Consider the following 22,162-nt stretch of genomic DNA (forward strand, 5'->3'; position numbering starts at 1 on the left):
AGACGGCAGCTCAGAGGGCGAGGGCTTAACGAGCAGCTGATTGATCATTAAATTAAAGCTGAATCAAAGTTGGAAATAAACTTGAAATAAAGTCTGAAGTTTTCAGAATAAATCAGGTCATAAAAAAGTTCAATCAAAGACAAAGTCCATCTTTGATGTTCACACAACCATTTCTTGTCAGAGCTGCGGGTGGGCGGAGCTGCGAGGCCTCATTAGCTCCTTAGAAGCACGCACATCCATATTCATCACTCCAGCCGTCCATCACACTATCAGGGTAATTAGCTGCTCTCGTTAGCCTCTCTGATGCTAATCTGGGGACAAACTCGTCCGAGAGCCAAACAAACAACAAACAAAGAGTTTGATCTCTTAACGAGCTGCTGCGCATAACGAGCTTAACGAGTCCTGTAAAGATGGAGGACGCTTAATGAGATCAACAAAGAAACAAGCTGTTATCACACACACGCACAGCTCAGAGCAGGTCTGGGGCCCGTTCTTCGTACCTCGCTTACTACATCCAAGATCAAATCATCGCGCTAACTTTGAGCTCGCTAATCCGGTTCTCCGAACACACCTGTTGTTGACGATTAGTACAGCTGGATGAAGTAATGTGAGATCACTGGGTGGATTAAAAGGGGCTACGCATCGATAGTAGAAACATTGATCGGCAACCCTTTGATTGGTCGGCGAAGATGTCGAAGGCGCGCGCTCAATATTTTTCGGCAGCAGAGCAAGAACTCTTGATTGAGGGATTTCAGGAGTTTCAGAGTTTAATTAAAACGCAGGGGAACACTGCAAAGGCTGCAAAAGCAAGGAGAGAGGGCTGGCAGAAAGTTGCTGACAAATTAAACTCGTAAGTGATCCATGATATTACATTATATCATGTGATATTACATTATACCACATTATATTATATTACATCATATCCTCTTTCACATTAGAGCCACAACAGGACCCACTAGAACATGGGAAAAAGTAAAAGTGAAATATAAGAATATTCTACAGAATGGTAATATTTATCACTTATATTGCTTTTAGTCTCCTGAAAAGAGACCCTGAAATAATCTGTTTGTTTGTTTATAACAGCAACCAAGAAAAGGGCAGAGCAAATAAAGACAGGTGGTGGTCCTGCACCCCCTCGTCACACCCCTTTTTGTACTGTGACATTTATTGACATTGTGGGTTTTTTTGTGTGTACTTTTACATAACACTCCATCACTTTTACCTGTTCCCATGCAAGGGGTGACTGAAGCATGCACAGTAAGTCGGGAGATAGATATATCTATCTATATATAGAGAGAGAGAGGGGGAGAGAGAGAGAGAGAGTGTGTGGTAAGTAAATAACAAAAAAATCGATATCTCTCTATAAGCACACTGTCGCGCTGAGCTAAAGGATCCTGTCTATCCCGCAATATCCGCTGAATTCTGTAAACTCTCCTTATCAATCTTGCACCTTCCTTGCTCGCGTACAAACGGACAGGACATGGCTGCGACAGACTTCCCAAATCCACCTTCGCTTTTATAGCCGTGGTCTCTCATCTTGATTACACGAAGTAATTTACTATTACTACTCTAAAATATGAATTACATCTGAAATAATCACATACATGTAATAGAATGATTAATAGTACATTTCCCTTTTCTTCGGAAATGACCTGTATGTATCTGTATGAAATCAATAAAAGAATTAAATGCTGCATTATCTTTAGTTACATTGATAATATTTATTTATGTTAAAACAGTGGCGAAATATCGCTGTTGCTTTCGTATAAATGAAGCGGACATACCTGAGTGGCCGCGATCTAATCCTGTTTACATAAAGTAAACCTGCTCCCGAGCAGGTTTACGCTCACGGATCTGTTGCTATGACAGCAAGTCCCAGATGAGCTTCGGAGAACCGAACGATCCAAGATCACGCGAAATCGTCAACATTCAAATCCGGCTAACTTACTTAGCGAGGTACGAAGAACGGGCCCCTGATGACCTCGTTAAACAAACAGTTACTGTGGATCTGTGATGTGACCTCTGACCTCTGACACTCAGCAGATGTGGACGTAAACGGCTGCTGCTCATCCAGACTTGAGTGAACGCTTTCTGTCCAACTTCTACCACAGCCAATCAGTGTTTGTGATGTCATCATTCCAGTTTACCTGTGAGTGTACGCAGGCAAACACAGCTTTACTTTAAATGGAAAATTAGATTAGCTTCTTAGATTAGCACGTTTAGCGTTAGCACATTTAGTGAGTCTGCCAGCTGTGAGCCCAGAGGACACATGGGATTTCTATCCTCTGATTGGCTAAAATCAGCTGAAGCTAGAACTATGGTGATGAGGACCACCAGGGGGCAACACTGCTGAGCTTCTTCACTCATTTCTGAATAAAAATGTTATTAAATGTCGTTCTTTGTATTCTTTACGGCAAAGAACGACATGGCTCAAAGTGGTCTAACTCAAAAAATGATCTTTAATTTTACATATCCCGGGACATGGATACGAGCAGGCTCACAGACACGCCAAGTCTCAAGCAAAAACAGGAAGCCAGGTTATTTATATAGACGTCACACACACTTCAAGTTTCGATCAAACACTCTGCTTATTTTCACTTTCTGCCTGCAGTTACCATGCTCTGCAAAAGCATGCAGTTTCCTGTCAGTACTTTTGGCATAGACTGTACTAAGAGTTGGGCCTCTCTTATATATAAAACAATATAATCAGCAAATAAGCATTAAAAAATATGTATTTAAATCTCAACAATGTAAATATTGTTCATCAATAAGAGCTGATTGGTTAACAGGTTTCGAATGATGAGTTGTTAGCCAATGAGACAGCAGAGTGAAGTTTGCTCTGAGCAGCCATCTTTGTCACTCATGTGGGCGTCTATTTTATTTTATTTTAGGCCAGGGCCCTGTTTCAGAAAGCTGGTTTAGTGCAAACTCTGAGTAAGTATACCCTGAGTTAACGAAAACTCTGGGTTTTCGGTTTCACAAAGCGAGTTTAGATTAATTCTGAGTGAGTTACTATGACGACACACTCCGTGAAGCTAACCTGCCCCCTAGCAGGTTTACTTCAACTAACCCTGACTTTCTCCGCCTCTTTGTCGGAAACCTGACTGTAGGAAGTGTCAGACATGGCGTACCCCTTCCTTGAAGAGCCAGTAGATGTTGAAGCCCAAATTCTCCGCAGAGCTCTCCGCCGGGAGAGAGTGATTAGAGCGCGTTTGGACATTTTATCATTTCGTGATGATTTTCTGTGTGAACGTTACCGTTTTTCAGTTATTCAAATAAATCTATAATTTATTTGAATAACATCCTCAGGCCTTATATTGCTCATATAAGGCCTGAGGATGTTATTCAAATAAATTATAGATTTATTTGAATAACATCAGCCCCCACCTGTTTTTCGGCCTCCGCTTTTTTTTTCTGTTGGCTATAACGGGTCACATTTGAGCATACAGAGTAAGCAAATATGTACTTGTAATGTGCTCAGATAATTTCAAGTGCTTACAGAAAGAAAATTAATGTAGCCTCTAACTGCAATTGATTTACATAGGACAAACAGACCAAGCACTATGGCTCATAATACAATTACACCTTACCTGTTTGGACTATATTTTTATATTTCATTTTTACTTGCTGCCAGGAACGTTTGGGGCCTGTTGGGTTGCACCTGCGCTCACATCACATCACAAAATAAAATGTATAAAATAAAAATAAAATGAAATATAATAAAATAACGTGTTAAATGGGTGGAAATCCCTAGATCAATGTTTAAATTAACACTCACGCATTGACTCTGTCGGCTATGTATTGCCATGCATGCTCCCTTTCTTTTGCAGCTGAGGCTGTGTTACTTTTTTCATAAAATTTGCATGTTATCGGCATATGCTGCCATCAGAATTTCGGCCTCAAGCGCTGTAAAATACATTGACCGCGCCTTCTTTCCCTCCGTCTCCATGGTGACTCGCTTAATCTGTGCTCCACTAATCAGGGCTTTATGTATCCTCGTGCATGGCGCTTAACTTGGGGTTAAAGCAACTCGCGTTGATTGAACTAATTGTTATCAGCCTTTCTGAAACCGAATATTCGAGTTGGACAGTTCGGGGTTACTCAACCCTGAGTATCATTTTTAACTCTGAGTTTTCTAAACCCGCTTTCTGAAACAGGGCCCAGATCTCAAATATCATAAACTTCCTGTTCACAGATATCAGTGACAAAGTCAGGCTGCGAGGTCACGACGTCACACACGTTAAACTTATGATAGTAATCACTCAGTCTGTTCCTGGCCCCGCCCACTGCAGCTCCATGGATACAGCTGATCAGCACACCATCCTCCTGATTGACCGTCTTTATAGAGAGACAGTGATCACAGCAACTGATTGGATGTTTTTATTCTCACAACACAAACTGATTAATAACAACAGGTAATCAATAACAATACACACTTATCAGGGTCAGTGACCTCTGACCTCACAGCGTCTCTGTACAGTTACATGTTTCTAAACTAACATGAAGCCGATCGATGCAGCTGCTGTGTCTGCGGGGCGTCTTCAGTATTTTGGTCTCTTCACGTCGACCCTGAAAAAATGAAAGCAAAGTTTAGCATCCTTTATGTCATACATAAGGTCACTGCTGCCTTCTGATTGGCTGACACAGTGATAAACGAGGAGCTGAGAACAAACAGGAAGCAGTTACCCGTCAGCCTCCATCTTCTTCCTCTTCTCGATGATCTGAAACCAAAACAGCTGCTTCAGCGCCGTGTTTGATTAGTTTACAGCGTGTGTGTGTCTGTGTGTATTTGTGTGTCTGTGTTCACTCTGCCTGTGTGTGTGTGTGTGTGTGTGTCTCTCACCGCGCTGATCTTCTTCCACTGGCGGTCGAGCTCTGCCTTCTCATTGGTCTCTTTGAAGCGTCGCGTCTTCCTGCCTTCAGACATCTTGATGCCGTACTGGAAGGCAGCCCTGCAGACACACACACAGAGTGAATACACACACACACACACACACACACACAGGATCAGCTGCCTGTCAGTCAGAGCTGAGGGAACAGGAACACGTACTTGGGCAGCGCCTCCTTGTTGTTCATGTAATCTGAGTACTCCTCCTGAGTGTCGAAGTCCCAGCGGCCCAGAGGACCCTTCTTATTGCCCTGGAACGAACACACACACACACACACACACACACACACACACACACACACAGATAAGCATCATGTTACTGTGTGAAAATGAGCTGCAGTGCATGCTAGGAGTCAGAGTTACCTGATCCATCTTACTGTAGTCCACCTCTTCATCACTGTCCACGGCCAGGTCGTCCATCCTACACACACAGATGTACAGTCACACACACCTCACAGGGCAGGTATGAAGGTTAAGGCAGCGCAAGTGTGTGTGTGTGTGTGTGTCTGTGTGCGTGTCTCTTACGTAGCAGGGTAACACTCTGCGTATGAGTTTGACCCTCCAAAGAAATCTCCCAGCTGCTCCTTACTGGAGTCTCTCCTCTGAGAACCAGTACACACCAGCTAAGGACAAGTATTTCAGTAATACCCCCCCACACACACACACACACACTGGGGTCTGTACCCTGTATCACTGTACCACACATACATGTATCTATACGGTGTATAGTGTGTATTGGGGCAACCGTGGCTCAGGGGGTTGGGAAGCGTATCTGCTACTGGAAGGTCGCCGGTTCGATCCCCGGGCTCTCTGTCCTGGTCGTTGTGTCCTTGGGCAAGACACTTTACCCTACCGCCTACTGGTGTTGGCCAGAGGGGCCGATGACGCGATATGGCAGCCTCGCCTCTGTCAGTCTGTGACAGAGGTTGTAGCTGTGGCTACAACCGTAGCTTGCCTCCACCAGTGTGTGAATGTGAGTGTGAATGAATAATGGCATTGTAAAGCGCTTTGGGTGCCTTGAAAAGCGCTATATGAAATCCAATCCATTATTATTATTATTATTATTTGCCTGTGTGTAGTACTACAGTTGTTCGGTATGCTGAGGTGTTATTACTCCTGCTCCATCGTCGTCCCAGCAGCTGTGACATCACCAGAACACCTGAGACCCAAACAGGTGAGCGAGAACATCACCTGTAACACGACATGAGCACAGACTCTACCTGCGCACAGGTAAACCAGCTCAGACTGAAGCTGGTGTGGTATGTTAAGCCCCGCCCACTCATACAAAAGTCCAATCATAAACAAGGATATGGCTCCTGGCTCTGCCATTGGCTGCCTGCTGCTCCTGCAAACTTCTCATTGATCATCTTGATCTGGTCTCTGACTGATCCTGGACCTGCCACAGACGCAGCATCCATCAGTTATCGATCAGCTGTCATTGGTCAGAACGATCGTGTGAGTCACAGTGAGGAGCTTACCTGTGTCCACCTCCATCACCTGCAGAGAGAGAGACACAGTTAGAACCACACAGGTAAACCAAGCACAAACAAACCCCGCCCCCCCGACGTCACCTGGTGCTCATCTCCTCGCGGTTTCTCGAAGTAGGTGTGTCTGCGGCTCTTGGCGTCGTCGTCACGGTCACGCTCCCTGTCTCTGTCCCGGTGACGCTCTTTCTCTTTGGTGGGTTTGGTGGACGGGATGTAGTCCCCGATGTCCTCAAAGATACTGAAACACACACACATTATAAACACACACACACACACACACACACATTATAAACACACACACACACACACACACACATTATAAACACACACACACACACACACACACACACACACACATTATAAACACACACACACACACACACACACACACTATAAACACACAAACTCCTGATGAGGCGACGTGGGGTGAACTGACCTGAGATCAGCCTCTGGAGCTCTCTTATCGTCCAGTTTACCTGAAACACAAACAGGTGAGTGCTTGACTAAGAGGGGGAGGAGCTTACACTGATCACACTGCTGCTGTTGCTCAGCTCTCCGTCTTCATGGTTACAGCAGCTGAGGTAAGCAGCCCGACAGACGCTCTGCTGACCTCTGACTCATCCCGATCACATCCAGCGAGCACACCTGCAGAGCGTCAGGAGAACATCCAGCAGGTGTGCAGACTCACCTTTGTCCTTCTTCTTGATCTTCTTGTGCCGGGTTCCCTGCCTGAGGTAGGACAGGATCTGAGTCAGCTTGGAGATCACGATGTCATTGGTGGTCAGGGTGGTCTGAGCCTGAGACACAGAACATGGGGCAACGTGAGAGAACGTGAGGGAACGATCTTGGGGCTCTGTGGTATTCAAATCATTCAGCTGGAGAACTCAGATGTTTTGGCGTGGCGATGACGCGGCGAGCCCTCGGCCTCACCTCCATGCTGGGACAGTCCGCCTTGCTGCGGATCAGCGTGGTGGGGATGTCGGTGTCGGTGAACTCGTCGTCCAGGTCGACCACGTACGCCATCCTGCCGGGCAGGAAGAGCTCGTTCCTCTCGGCCACGCCGGACCTGAACACCACGCGGTAGATGTTCCTGCCTGAGCGAACACGGAGACACCGGGAACGCCAGGTTCAATATTCACGTTTACATGATTTCTCCTACCAAAATATTCACGTTGTTCTAAAAAGATTCCGTTTGATCCGGAGACGATCCTCCTTTATTCCTGAACATTCCAGACTCACAACATTCACTCCTCGGTTCCCTCAAATGTTTCAGCTTCGGCTCAAACTCCCCCCACATCCACACTTTCCCTCCAGAAAACACGACTCACCCAGACGAGTCTTGAACTCCATCTTCTCCTCGGGCTCCACGTCCTTCCTGACAGACAGGGGAGGGGTCAAAGGTCACACAGAGACAGGTGAGGGGTCAAAGGTCACAGGGATGGACCAATGAGAGGTCATATAGAGAGAGATTAGGGGGTCAAAGGTCACACAGATGAGGGGTGAAAGGTCACACAGACAGACAGATGAGGGGGTCAAAGGTCACATAGACAGGTGAGGTTCTGATCACAGGGCTGCAGCTCTGCTCCGTGGTTCCTTACTTGGCTTCTTTCTGGACCTTCTCCATCATGTCTTCTTCTTCTTTCTCCTTGCTGGTGATCTCAGCTCTCACCTGTAACACACACACACACACAGGTAAACAGCTGAGCAGGTAACACACCCGCACAGGTTATCCTGACGACTGTGACCTCTGACCTTCTGCAGCAGGGCGAAGTCCAGACCTTTCACCAAGTGAGTGTGCTCCATGTCACCTCCCAAGAACTTGGACTCCTGGATCAGCTGACGGCGCTTCTCTGCTGCCGACTTATCGCTGACACGCACACACACACACACACACACACACACACACACAGAGAGACAGACACACACACACACAGGTGAATGATCAGAGTTTAGTTAAAATGATAACGACCCGCTACTCTCACCGCGGCCATGTTGGGGTCATCGATGGGTGGTACTCACGCCTCGGCGGTCGGTCCGACAGCTCGGTAGTTTGCCGTAGTGCTGATGAGCTCGGTCTCCTCATAGTCCTTGTTGACACCATCTCGCCGCTCTCTCGCTCGGTCTCGGTACTTCTCGGCGAGCTCGCGCTCACGCTCCATCTCCTGCTGACGCAGCTTCGCATAGTAACTGCAACCAAACCACAGCTGATCAATAATCAATAACGTGCATTTGAGGGTCAAAGCGGTGCCGTCTGAGGCCCTGAGTGCTGTGGACTGCTGTATGTGTCGACATATTTAACGCTCTCGTGCACATCACAGGTGAAAACTTCTGTCCAGGATTTTCATTATTAATAATAAAAAACTCTTTAAATGTCGTGAAAATTCATTCCCTTCCTTCCAGAATATTCCCGTGTTTCCACAATCCCGTCATACGTCCCAGCTGCCATCTTTCACTCAGCGAGCTATCAGCTCTGTGGAGGCCAGGTGACCTTTGACCGGCAGTTTTCTGATGTGACAAACATCCAATCAGCACCCACCTCTTCTTCTTTCTCCTCCTCGCTGCGGGGTCCTCATCCTCATTGTAGTCCCTCGGCATTCTGGGAAATAAAAACACATTTGTGTCAGCTGTGCTAGGAGTAAACAACTGTCTGCTGCTCTGTGACATCACTCACTCATGATGTCTGGACTTGGAGGGCGGGGCCGAGGAGGGCGTCGCCCGCGGCGTCATCAGCAGCTTCCTGAAGTCATCGTTGGTCAGTTTGGACCTGAGGACAGACGAACACACACACACATTAAAATAAAGACATACACAGTAATACAGTAGCAGCAGTGAGGAGTGTGTATCAGAGTGTGTGTGTGTGTGTGTGTGTGTGTGTGTGAGACTCACTGAGCTGCAGCTCGGTGGTCGTCCACATCATGGCCCTCAGGAGCCAGAGGGTTGGAGTAAGTCTCAGCTGAAAGACAGACAGATGTTAGAGCACAACCAGCCCAGCAGGTGCGCGTCATTTAAAAGGACACAGCTGGGAGCTGCTCTGCTCTTTATATGTTCCCTGTTTTACACTCAAAAAACTGCAGATTTCATGGAAACTCTTTGATTTCGAGATAAACCGGCTTGGCCGATGTGTACAGGGACTCCTTCACTGTGCTACAGTTTTATTAACAACCTCTCAACAGCTTTGCGTTTCTGCCGCGGAGCAAGGAAGCTTTAAAGCGGCAAAAGTGTGACCGGAGTCTGGTGTGGCGCAGTGAGAGGAGAAGCTAGGCTAACAGCTGCTGTGAGAGGCTTTTTCTGTCTAACTGTTTAGTCCAGCACAGTCCTCATTCTCCCAAAGCCGTGTTTATTTCAATCATGTATTGAATAATTCCTGTTTTTATTGCTGTTTTTAAGTAAACAAATAGCTAACGGCTAACAGCCCGTACAATGACTGTTAGCATGCTAACATGCGGAGCTAACGCTTACTTTCAGGCATCTCTGCGGGCAGCTGCTTCTCCTGCGGTCTGAATCCGGCCCGGTCCGGTCTGATCCGGTCACAGGGACAAACTGAGGCTCGGTGTTCGGGTTTCTCTGAGCTGCTGCGGGTCTCTTTGCTCCAACCAAGCTCCGAGTTAGCTGTGAGGAGAGCTACGGTGCTGTGATGTCACTTCCGTTTTGATAGATAACAGACACAGCGCCTCCTGCAGGAGGAGAGGAGACACCGCGGGACAGACAGCAGTGTCAATAAACACCGCAAGATTTTTTAAACAAAAACAACAAAACTGTATAAATCCGGTTAAAATGAGGTGAAAATAAAATAATAATAAAGTTATTATAAAATAGAGGCCGACTACAGTGTCTGTGTTTAAAGGTCATTTTCATGTAGTTTAAATGAAGAGTTCTTTGATTTGATGAAACGTTTGTTCTGCGTCACTGAGGGTTTTATTCACAGCTCAACTTTGTTCCTCACACACTGAAACACCCGCAGCGCTCCTGCCCGGTCACGTGTTGTTTCTCTGGCTCACAGCGCCCCCGCAGGTCAGCAGAGCCACAGCTGAAGGTTCTCCAGGACCAGCTGGTGCTCGCTGCTGCGCCACCTTCAGGACTCACACAGCTTCACTCAGAGCTCCTTCAACAAACTCCAGAAAACCAGCAAAGTGTTTCTGTTTCACTGAGCCTGAACCATTTAAACCAGTCAGATCCAAACAAACCCCATAAATCCCAATAAACCTACAATGAAACTGAGTGTGTTCCCATTAAGACACCTTAAAACCAGTTAAACCACTTGATTCTCCTAAAATACCAGTTAATTTCCTGTACATTTATACACTCTGAGTATAAATATCTGAAATCCAGTTACATGCTCCCAGGAACTTCTTATTTCTAATTTCAACATAAACAAAGTAATGTGACTTTAACTCAGGAAAAACTTTGGATGCGTCAATAAACTCCCAGTAAACCCACAGAAACTCTGCTGATGGACCCAGTGACCTCACGGTAAACAGGGACGTTCACATGTTCACTTTATTCACATCAGCACATTTACAGAAACAAAAACAGGTGAGTGGATGGACTGAACCACTGCGGGCTCAGACGGGGGTCAGGGCTTGGACTGAGCCAGAGTCTGCAGAGCTTTGGCCACCTGATCAGCTGACATGTTCTCCACGGAGACACTCGTCTCTTTCCCGAAACCTGAACAGAGATAGGGATCAATAATAGGTCAATACACAGGTGACACATCTGAGTCTCCCATGATGCCGAGCGTGAGGGGGGCTCACCGTATCGGGCCCAGAGCCGGGCCTGGACTCCAGAACACTCCCGGATCAGGATGGGGAATTCCGGGTTGGACCTCTTCAGGGTCACATAGTTCTGCTCCACGAAGTCTCTGAAACACAGGGGGGAGGGGGAAGGTCAGCTGACCTGTGACCTCACAGCAGGAGCGTCACCTGTCTGAGTTTCACCTGAACAACTGTTTATTAATCCCACAGGAAGTGATGCAGTCACAGAGACATAAACAGTGACCAACATAAATGTCCCAGCATAGATGACACTAATCACACGTACGCCGAGGCGTCCGCTCATCAGACGGTGTCCTCTGTAGGACGTTCAGTCAGAGGGACCCTGAACCTGCAGGTGAACTACAACAAAATGAAAAATAAAACATGGCCGCTGTTTATTCATCTGCTCATCATTATTCTGTTACTAATGAATGGATTGATCCATAAATCAATACTCTGTCACGTGTCAGTGTTTCCCTCACATGACCAGATTACCAACAGTCTGCATGCTCTTATTTTCAATTCAATTCAATTCAATTCAATTTTATTTATATAGCACCAAATCACAACAAAAGTCGCCTCAAGGCGCTTTATATTGTACAGTAGATAGCACAATAATAAATACAGAGAAAACCCAACAATCATATGACCCCTATGAGCAAGCACTTTGGCGACAGTGGGAAGGAAAACTCCCTTTAACAGGAAGAAACCTCCGGCAGAACCAGGCTCAGGGAGGGGCGGGGCCATCTGCTGTGATTGGTTGGGGTGAGAGAAGGAAAACAGGATAAAGACATGCTGTGGAAGAGAGACAGAGATTAATAACAGATATGATTCGATGCAGAGAGGTCTGTTAACACATAGTGAGTGAGAAAGGTGACTGGAAAGGAAAAACTCAATGCATCATGGGAATCCCCGGCAGCCTACGTCTATTGCAGCATAACTAAGGGAGGATTCAGGGTCACCTGGTCCAGCCCTAACTATATGCTTTAGCAAAAGGAAAGTTTGAAGCCTAATCTTGAAAGTAGAGATAGTGTCTGTCTCCTGAATCCAAACTGGAAGCTGGTTCCACAGAAGAGGGGCCTGAAAACTGAAGGCTCTGCCTCCCATTCTACTTTTAAATACTCTAGGAACAACAAGTAGGCCTGCAGTGTGAGAGCGAAGTGCTCTAATAGGGTGATATGGTACTACAAGGTCATTAAGATAAGATGGGGCCTGATTATTTAAGACCTTGTATGTGAGGAGCAGGATTTTGAATTCTGGATTTAACAGGAAGCCAATGAAGGAAGCCAAAACAGGAGAAATCTGCTCTCTCTTTCTAGTCCCTGTCAGGACTCTTGCTGCAGCATTTTGGATTAACTGAAGGCTTTTCAGTGAGTTTTTAGGACATCCTGATAATAAAGAATTACAGTAGTCCAGCCTGGAAGTAATAAATGCATGAACTAGTTTTTCAGCATCACTCTGAGACAGGATATTTCTAATTTTAGAGATGTTGCGCAAATGGAAGAAAGCAGTCTTACATATTTGTTTAATATGCGTTGAAGGACATGTCCTGGTCAAAAATGACTCAAGGTTCCTCACAGCATTACTGGAGGCCAAGGTAATGCCATCCAGAGTAAGAATCTGGTTAGATACCATATTTCTAAGATTTTCAGGGCCGAGTACAATAACCTCAGTTTGATCTGAATTAAGAAGCAGAAAGTTAGCGGCCATCCAGGTCTTTATGTCTTTAAGACATTCCTGCAGTTTAACTAATTGGTGTGTGTTACCTGGCTTCATGGATAGATAGAGCTGCGTGTCATCTGCATAGAAGTGTAAATGTATGCTATGTCTTCTAATGATGCTGCCTAAGGGAAGCATGTATAATGTAAATAGAATTGGTCCTAGCACTGAACCCTGTGGAACTCCATAATTGACCTCAGTGTGTGAAGAGGACTCTCCATTTACATGTACAAATTGGAGTCTATTAGATAGATATGATACAAACCACTGCAGTGCAGTACCTGTAATACCTACAGCATGTTCTAATCGCTCTAATAGGATATTATGGTCGACAGTATCGAACGCTGCACTGAGGTCTAGCAGGACAAGCACAGAGATGAGTCCACTGTCAGAGGCCATAAGAAGATCATTTGTAACCTTCACTAAAGCTGTTTCTGTGCTGTGATGAGCTCTGAAACCTGACTGAAACTCTTCAAATAAGCCATTCCTCTGCAGATGATCTGTTAGCTGTTTGACAACTACTCTTTCAAGGATGTTTGATATGAAAGGAAGGTTGGAGATTGGCCTATAATTGGCTAAGACAGCTGGGTCTAGAGATGGCTTTTTATGTAAAGGTTTAACTACAGCCAGCTTGAAGGCCTGTGGTACATAGCCGATTATTAGAGATAGGTTGATCATATTTAAGATTGAAGCATTAATTAATGGCAGGACTTCTTTGAGCAGTTTTGTAGGAATGGGGTCTAAAAGACACGTTGATGGTTTGGAGGAATTAATTATTGAAGTTAACTCAGAAAGATCAATTGGAGAAAAAGAGTCTAACTTAACATCGATGGTACTAAAAGTAGCTGTAGATAATATTACATCTGTGGGATGATTATTGGTAATTTTTTCTCTAATGATAAAAATTTTATTTGTGAAGAAGTTCATGAAGTCATTACTAGTTAACGTTAAAGGGATGGTTGGCTCAGTAGAGCTCTGACTGTTTGTCAGCCTGGCTACAGTGCTGAAGAGAAACCTGGGGTTGTTCTTATTTTCTTCAATCAGTGACGAATAGTAAGATGTTCTGGCTTTGCGGAGGGCTTTCTTATAAAGCAGCAAACTATTTCTCCAGGCTAAATGATGATCCTCTAAATTTGTGACACGCCATTTCCTCTCCAGCTTACGAGTTATCTGCTTTAGGCTACGTGTTTGAGAATTATACCACGGAGTCAGGTACTTCTGATTTGAGGCCTTAGTTTTCACAGGAGCTACAGTATCCAGAGTCGTACGTAGTGAGGAGGTAAAATTATTAACAAGATAATCGACCTCTGTTGGAGTAGCGTTCAGATAGCTGCTCTGCTCTATGTTGGTACAGGGCATTGAAGATGATAACAGTGGGTGGATTATATTCTTAAACTTAGTTACAGCACTTTCGGAAAGACATCTACTGTGATAAAGTCTACTCTCCACTGCTGTGTAATCAATTATTGTAAATGTAAATGTCATCAGGAAATGATCAGACAGCAGAGGGTTTTCAGGAAACACTGTTAAATGTTCAGTTTCTATGCCATATGTTAAAACAAGATCTAGAGTGTGATTAAAGTGGTGGGTGGGTTCTTTTACATTTTGAGAGAAGCCAATTGAGTCTAATAACAGATTAAATGCCATGTTGAGGCTGTCATTTTTAGCATCTACATGGATGTTAAAATCACCCACAATAATTATTTGATCTGAGCTGAGCACTAAATCAGATAAAAGTCTGAGAAATCAGAGAGAAACTCTGTGTAAGGCCCAGGTGGACGATAGATGATAACAAGTAAGACTGGTTTCTGAGTTTTACAGCTGGGGTGGACGAGGCTAAGCATCAGGCTTTCAAATGAATTAAAAGTCTGTCTTGGTCTTTCGTTAATTAATAGGCTGGTGTGAAAAATTGCTGCCACACCGCCCCCTCGGCCTGTGCTTCGAGGTTTCTGGTAGTTAGAATGACTCGGGGGTGTTGATTCATTTAAACTAACATACTCATCCTGCTGCAACCAGGTTTCTGTAAGGCAGAGTAAATCGATTTGTTGATCAATTATTAAGTCATGTACTAACAGAGACTTGGAGGAGAGAGACCTAATATTTAATAATCCACATTTCACTGTTTTACTCTTTGGTTCAGATGTGGATACTGTATTGTTCTTTCTTTGTGATTTTTATGTTTAAGTTGTTTATTGCTGGTTTTAGTTTGTTTTTTGTCTTTTTGGGAGCTGACACAGTCTCAATGGAGATGGGTTTTTGGGGGGGTAGCAGGAGGAGAGAAGCTGCAGAGAGGCGTGTAAGACTGCAACTCTGCTTCCTGGTCCCAACTCTGGATAGTCATATTTTGGGGGTTAATAAATTGGTCCATATTTCTAGAAATGAGAGCTGCTCCATCCAAAGTGGGATGGATGCCGTCTCTCCTAACAAGACCAGGTTTCCTCCAGAAGGTTTGCCAATTATCTATGAAGCCCACATCGTTTCTGGGACACCACTCAGACAGCCAGCAATTTAAGGAGAACATGCGGCTAAACATGTCACTCCTGGTCTGATTGGGGAGGGACCAGAGAAAACTACAGAGTCCCACATTGTTTTGGCAAAGTTACACACCGATTCAATATTGATTTTAGTGCCCTCCGATTGGCGTAACCGGGTGTCATTACTGCCGACGTGAATTATGATCTTACTGTATTTACGTTTACCCTTAGCCAGCAGTTTTAAATTTCCTTCAATGTGGCCTGCTCTGGCCCCTGGAAGACAATTGACTATGGCTGCCGGTGTCTCTAGCTTCACATGTCTGAGAACAGAATCACCAATTACCAGAGTTTGACCCCCGGCGGGTGTGTCGCCGAGTGGGGAAAAACAGTTAGACACATGAACAGGTTGGTGGTGTACCTGGGGCTTCTGTTTAGGACTATGCTTCCTCCTCACCGTCACCCAGCCGCCCTCTTTCCCCAGCTGCTTGGGGTCTGCCGGGAACAGCTAGCGGGGCCTACGCTATCTTCGGCTGCACCAGCTACAGGGGCCTGGCTAGCTACGGGTGAATGAAGGGTGCGAAGCCGAGTCTCCAATTCAGTAATCCTGGCCTCCAGAGCTGCAAATATGCTACACTTGTTACAGGTATCATTACTGCTAAAGGAGGCCGAGGAGTAACTAAACATCTGACACAATGAGCAGGAAAGTGCAGGAGGGACAGGTGAAGTAGCCATGGTGCTAACGAGACGGCTACGAGCTAAGCTAAGCTAGCGAAACAGTAAAGAGACAGTGAGTGAATACTTTGGCTATAAATTAGGTAGTGAGCACACAGAAAGTGTGATTCAGATGAAGCACGTTAAGATTATACTATGAAAAAGGGATGTATCAAAAGATTTAAATTAAATTGTTAAGCAGAAAAGCTGCTCAGAAACACCACTGTGTTTGAGCAGGAACAGGAAGTGATACTCTACCACAAAGCGAGCGAACACCAAGTGACAGCGCCACCAAGAGTCAGGGAGGAAGCAAAGAAAAAAATTACTGTCACTCATTTTGAAGGGTCAGTCCCTGCTAATGGGCAGCGAGGAAATGAAGGAGCTCCTTAATCTGACCTCCAGCTCCTTGTCTCCTCCATAACCTGACTCCTGCTGCAGGTCAGCTCTCTCTCCTCAGCTAATCACAGTGTGATGATGATGATGACGATGAAATCTCCTTCACCTTCATCTGTCTGTGATCCTATGGGTTCACACAGGTCACAGCCATGAGTCATACTGTGATCATGGAGCCTGAGTGGCCGGCTCAGGTGTGTGTGTGTCACTGCGCAGACTCAGAGGTCTCCACCATGAACAAACATCTGGAACATGATGAACTACATAAGACTCACAGCCGAACATCTGCAGGAGCCAGAGCTTCTGTCCAGATGTGAGTCAAACCTCTGCCTCTGTGTGTTTCCTTTGGCAACTTTGTTGTTTACTGAGCTGCAGCTGCTGTTATCATCTCTCTTTATGAGTCTTCACGTGATCAGACAGATTTATCCTGACAGCATTCACAGGGGTCAAACCTGCAAACCTCTCACTGTAAACCCGAGTCCGCGGCGCTGTTAGCCGCTAGCTGTTAGCTGTCCTTCGCTAATGACCGCTCTGTCAAACCATCACCGGCTCTTCTCGCCTCAGCAGGCCGGCTCTGAGCTCACCTGGCCCCTTTACTGGCCGCGGAGGTCTGGCAGAGGTGCAGGCGGATCTCTCGGAGGTTTTTACCCAAGGTGGAGCCCAGACTCCTCACCACGGCGGCCGCCATCTTAGCTTCCTGTCAAGGACGGAGGCGTGTCACTAGTGCCCCGAGTTTATCCTGACAGGAGCAACATTCAACCCTGAGTTTATCCTGACAGGCGCAACAATCAACCCTGAGTTTATCCTGACAGGCACAATGTTCGACGATCGTGGCATAGTGCCTGGGGCGATCGTGGCTCAAGAGTTGGGAGTTTGCCTTGTAATCGGAAGGTGTGTGTGTGTGTGTGTGTGTGTGTGTGTGTGTGTGTGTGTGTGTGTGTGTGTGTGTGTGTGTGTGTGTGTGTGTGTGTGTGGCGCGGTTTGCGGGACTAGTAAAGCGCTGTACAAATACAGGCCATTTACCTGAGTTTATGCTGACAGGCACAATGATCGACCCCGAGTTTATCCTGACAGGGAGACACTATTTTGAGTGGTTTCTCTGGCCATTCTATATTTATTAAAAAACAGTTAGCTTTTAAATAAATTCACAAAGTATCTCAAATCATATGTCAAATAACTCAATTATGTTTCACAAGATTTTACTATTTTAATGATCCATAATGGTGAAAAATACCTTTAAGCACAGATATATTTTACTTTAAATGAACCTGAGCTGTTGTTTTACTGCAGAATAAAGACTGATGACTGACATCCACACATCAGTCAGCAGGTGTGTGATGTTGCTCTGACCTGCAGGGGGCGCTTCCAGCTCCCCTCACAGGGAAACTCTCACAGGCAGTGTCAGTGATTTCCAGTAAGACCAGTGGCTCCAGCGTTTCCCAGACCCCGTGTGAATGACTCTGATCATCGATCAGTTATCAGTTACAAAGAGATCAGTTAGTCACGTCTTCATGTTAATATCAGAGGAGCAGGGGAAACTGTGATGATAGGATCAGCAGGAATCAGACAGGCGGTGAGCAATGTTCCCTCTAATGTTTCATGTGTCTGAACAAACACACACACTCCCTGAGCTCGGACCACTGTGAGCAACATCACATGTGTGCACTGTGGTCACGGCAGCATCACATCCATCCAAGTTACACGGTTTAGTAAAAGAATCAAATTACAGCATTTAGATGTCTGCTAGAACATCTAAGCTAGAACACTGTAGCCCACTAACAGTGAAAATTACAGAAATCTTGTTCATGACCTGTGGAGTGTGTTAACGCCAATCGAAGTAAAAATAACTTGAACTCCATTTTTGAAAACACTCAGACTTGTTTTGTGAGTCAGTGTGAAACTCCGGCTGTGGTCTGGAGAGAGTCTGAAAATATAGTAGATAATGACCAGTGGTCGACAGTTCACTGTGTTTTATAAGAATATGAACATACAGTGCATATTTACACTTCACCCAGCCGGCTGTGCTTCTGGCACACCACAGTATCTATTACTGGGTACGTAAAAAGCTGGCAACACTACAAGTGATGTCAGCAGTGATGTCAGCAGTGACATCAGCCGTCTCCCAGAGATGAAGAGGAGAGTCTGCTCCTCCACACTGAGATGACTGTGTCTGACGGAGGGTCGGATCAGGACAGGGTGGAGTTCCTGTCTGTGGTTGGGGATGCTCTGGTGGAGGTCTTATGTCACGGTCCCCGTGTCTCTCTGGTTGGCTCACGCTGGCTACAGGTTTTGTTGTTGTTGTTCTTTTTTGTTTTCTTTGTCTCTCCTCCTCCTCTCTGCCTGGGTGGAGCTCGTTACGGGCTCTCGCTCTTGGCCCACGCACCTGTGTGATTGTCTCCACCTGCTGTTGATCTGGCTGATTTCCCCAGCTGCTATTTAAGGCAGTGGCACAGAGCAGCTCACCGCTGGAACGTTGAACCTCCTGAGTTCGTGCTCTCGGCATTATCAAAGAAATCCCTGTATGTATTTTGCTGTGAAACTAACGTTGACTTCTGTGTGTAGATATCCCTCTTCTGGACCAAATCACGGGACCTGCCCGGGTGTGGCAGCGTGTGTGGAGTTTTGGAGCGAGTGCGGCTGAAGAGGAGTGCGTGTGTGCGGAGGAGCTGTGGCGGTGACTGTGTGGAAGAGGAAGTGTGTGTGTGGATTCCCCCCCTTCTCTCCCTGGAGCCTTGGACCCCCCTCCCAACTCACTGTACATGTATATAGCACTGAGGTGATCCCTGTTGTAAGTAAATAAATAATCTCCTTTTGTTCACAAAGAAAGAACTGTCTGCGCGTGAGTCCGTCCAGTAGCCATGACATCTTATCTCTCTGATAGCTCCTCCCTCTGCCTGCATGCAGAGCTGCCCAGTCTCAGCAGTCTGGGAACCACAGATTCACGTTGGGGATAAACTGGTGAACAGTGGACGGTAGGGTTGCCAACTCCCTGAAAAATAAATAAGGGACACCTCGTGGCCAGGGCCGGGCAACCCAGTTGTCTTCACCCTTCCCAATGTGGTGAATTTTGTAGCTCTTTTTTTTTTTTTTTTTTTTTTGTGTGTGTGAAATTATTTTTTTTAACCATTTGACTTGAAGTTGATTTAAGTAGATGTATATTCTTTGTGATATGAACACATGGGAAACAAATGATCATTTAGCCATTTATCTTTAGCTCAAAGTGACAACATTAACACAATAAAACAGGTCTCTTTCTTAAACAGAAGCCTGTCATGCTTAACTTTTAAGAATATAAGTAAATCTTTCTTTAAAAGAACTCTGTCCTGCTTAACTTAAAATTATAAATTAATAGAAAACAATAGAACGAAACACATTCTTGTAACAGTGCACATATAGTGCTTTTAGTACAATTGGCTTCAGTTGAGGTATTATTTCAGCTTTTCTAATGCTAATCAGCTGCTGCCGTTTGTAAACCCGCTTGTTCCCATGATTACGCATCATAACTCATCATCATTATTCATCTATGTATTTTATGTATTAGTCATCTATTTGTTGTAATCATCTATCCCTGTAGTTGTTTATTACACAAAATAAATGATATTATCACACTTCTGGCCACATAGCGCTGATATTCACTGCACATGCCCATATTAACCTTAACCAGAGGGTTTAAAAAACAAACCAGTGTTTACCATATCTGCTTCTGCCGTGGCCTGGTGGGCAAAAAATTGGTTAAGGGTTCCCCGAGCTTTCACCCCCCTCATGTTCTTCATGTGCCACCATTAGAAGCATGCCTATGGAAAAAGTGCGCCGGCACACAGTGCAGTGCGCTTTATAGGTGTTATCGTGCACTTTTCCAGCCAGGTGTTTTCCTTTTCCCATTCCTCCCAGTACTTTTGCAGCCTTTTTTTCTTTCTCTGAGGGGAACAAACATTGCTGGTCTAATGCTGGGCTTACACTGTGCGATTTTTGGCCCATTTTGAGCCGATTTTTGAGTCGTGCAACCGATTTGGCGATCGGCCCGATTTTGGCCTTCATCGTGCGTCGTGCATCGTGTAGTATACGTGGGGTAACGAGAAGCGATTAACACCTCACGACCAGCTCCCGATCATCAATCGCTCGTGAGGCTGTCACCGCAGCCGCTCACACTACTCACACGCAAACACGTAAACTGTGCAGCGTGTGATCTGGACACAAGCGATGGAGGCACTTGTAGAACTTTGGAAAGCTCATCTGAGCCTTTTCGATGTGGCCTCACAAAATTATCACGACCACAACAACCGTGAAAATAGTTGGATTTACACCGCTGCTCAATCACAGCTGCCTGATCAATGTTTTTCATTAGCAATTTAGCAAAGTTGATGGTGGTGTGAGTCTGTGAGAGTGAAAGACAGAGAGGGAGAGCGAGCGACAGATTTTCTGTTATAACCTTCATTTTATGGAGGCACAGTGTGAGCACTCAGGTCGCATCAGAGCATCGGGCCGTATAGTGTCAGACCCTGCATCGTGACCGACGAACTTCTAACCCCTGCGAGTCAATCGTGCAGTTTGAAAATCGCACAGTGTATGCCCAGCTTTAGGTGTACGGTCGTCCGAGACCGCAGTGTCGGCGTTTGTTTCCCTGTTGGCCATGCTTCTCGTTGTGGTCATCTGTTGTCTTCCGGTATTTTCTCCGTAAGCGACCTTTCCTCGACCAATGAGATAAGCGGTAATCTGAATTGTCATACTGTCATAAGTGTGCTGTCAGCTCATTGGTCACAAAGCAGGAGAGGGGCTGGGAATTATGTTTTCAAACAAAGCGTTAATTCCATTAACATTTATAGACTACTTTTGACTCTCACTGTATTAGAAACAAAAGTACACGTCCCTTATCAGCTCAATACGGGACGTGTACTTTTGTTTCTAAATACCGGACGATTCCGTTTTTTAAGGGACGGCTGGCAACCCTAGTGGACGGACACGTGACTGCTCTGGTTATGAACGTGACTGATTCCAGAGTGATTTTTACATTCTGGTAGAAAGAGCAGGGATGTGAACATCTAACTTATTTTTTCTTTTCTGATCTGATGATTCATTTTTTCTGTTTCTGTGTTTCTTTTGTTATATTTGGGTTTGTGGGCTGTTTATGTCTGACCATCTGTTCCCAGGCTCACGTTCTTCATCGTCCTGTAGATGAAATGACTCACGCTGCTCTGAGAACAGATTTACTCCCAGTTTAGTCTCGGTTTGACCAGCGAGCGGGTTTTTATGTTTTGATCATTTTCTGGAGGAGAGGGAGGGACAAACACCGAAAGTCGAACCATGTGTGACGTGTTTTCAAGGCAGTCAGCTTTTTCCACTGAGCGCTCCCAAACACGAAGCAATTCATCTGATCTGGATTCAGTTTGATGTCCCACAGACTGCAGCTGGAGGAGAGTTTACCGGCAGAAGAAAAATATCTGCGACAGCCTGAAGATACGAGACACAAACAGAGATCTGATCCTGATCGTATCCAGCATGAAGCTGCACGAATCCCACAGGACGATTAGCTTTAACCAGCATCGACTTGGCAGCAGGCTACGACCCCAAACAACAGTGTAAACACAGAATCCATCAACTTTGAATCATTTAAAATCATCCGCAGACAGCAACTCAAACACTGAACAGAACGGTTAGATTCCTGCACACAAAGTCATCTACGGTGCACCTCTGTGAAGGCCCCATCAATGCTGAACCATATCTGCAGGTCCAGGAGCAACA

At 45.6% G+C, this 22,162-nt stretch overlaps 2 protein-coding genes across 2 annotated transcripts; both read right to left on the bottom strand.

Annotated features, from left to right (window-relative positions):
* Positions 1–4,364: 4,364 nt before the first annotated feature.
* ik (IK cytokine) lies at positions 4,365–10,037 on the bottom strand. The gene is made up of 20 exons (XM_031759913.1): positions 9,835–10,037; positions 9,262–9,328; positions 9,047–9,139; positions 8,912–8,971; positions 8,395–8,562; positions 8,128–8,242; positions 7,974–8,044; positions 7,704–7,750; positions 7,306–7,469; positions 7,064–7,172; positions 6,812–6,851; positions 6,460–6,613; positions 6,367–6,385; positions 6,200–6,284; positions 5,414–5,500; positions 5,252–5,309; positions 5,051–5,139; positions 4,844–4,952; positions 4,687–4,721; positions 4,365–4,569 (listed from the first exon to the last, which is right to left on the bottom strand). The coding sequence occupies exons 1-20, from the start codon at positions 9,842–9,844 to the stop codon at positions 4,542–4,544; spliced, it is 1,608 nt and encodes a 535-aa protein (XP_031615773.1). The 5' UTR covers positions 9,845–10,037; the 3' UTR covers positions 4,365–4,541.
* An 817-nt stretch (positions 10,038–10,854) lies between these two features.
* On the bottom strand, positions 10,855–17,165 carry ndufa2 (NADH:ubiquinone oxidoreductase subunit A2). The gene is made up of 3 exons (XM_031759914.2): positions 17,008–17,165; positions 11,127–11,233; positions 10,855–11,040 (listed from the first exon to the last, which is right to left on the bottom strand). Exons 1-3 carry the CDS (start codon positions 17,109–17,111, stop codon positions 10,949–10,951), a joined length of 303 nt encoding a protein of 100 aa, XP_031615774.2. The 5' UTR covers positions 17,112–17,165; the 3' UTR covers positions 10,855–10,948.
* Between the last annotated feature and the right edge of the window lie 4,997 nt (positions 17,166–22,162).

The sequence above is a fragment of the Oreochromis aureus genome, linkage group 10 (genome assembly GCF_013358895.1).
Source record: "Oreochromis aureus strain Israel breed Guangdong linkage group 10, ZZ_aureus, whole genome shotgun sequence".
NCBI classification, from domain to species: Eukaryota; Metazoa; Chordata; class Actinopteri; order Cichliformes; family Cichlidae; genus Oreochromis; species Oreochromis aureus.

Coding starts and splice junctions, on each gene's coding strand:
- ik (XM_031759913.1), bottom strand. Junction 8,972..9,046: donor TCCAAGTCCAGACATCATGA/GTGAGTGATGTC, acceptor TTTATTTCCCAG/AATGCCGAGGGACTACAATG. Junction 7,470..7,703: donor GGAGTTCAAGACTCGTCTGG/GTGAGTCGTGTT, acceptor GTGTTCGCTCAG/GCAGGAACATCTACCGCGTG.
- ndufa2 (XM_031759914.2), bottom strand. CDS start 17,111: ATGGCGGCCGCCGTGGTGAGGAGTCTGGGCTCCACCTTGGGTAAAAAC. Junction 11,234..17,007: donor GCGGCCAGTAAAGGGGCCAG/GTGAGCTCAGAG, acceptor CCTGTGTTTCAG/AGACTTCGTGGAGCAGAACT. Junction 11,041..11,126: donor CCGGCTCTGGGCCCGATACG/GTGAGCCCCCCT, acceptor ATCTCTGTTCAG/GTTTCGGGAAAGAGACGAGT.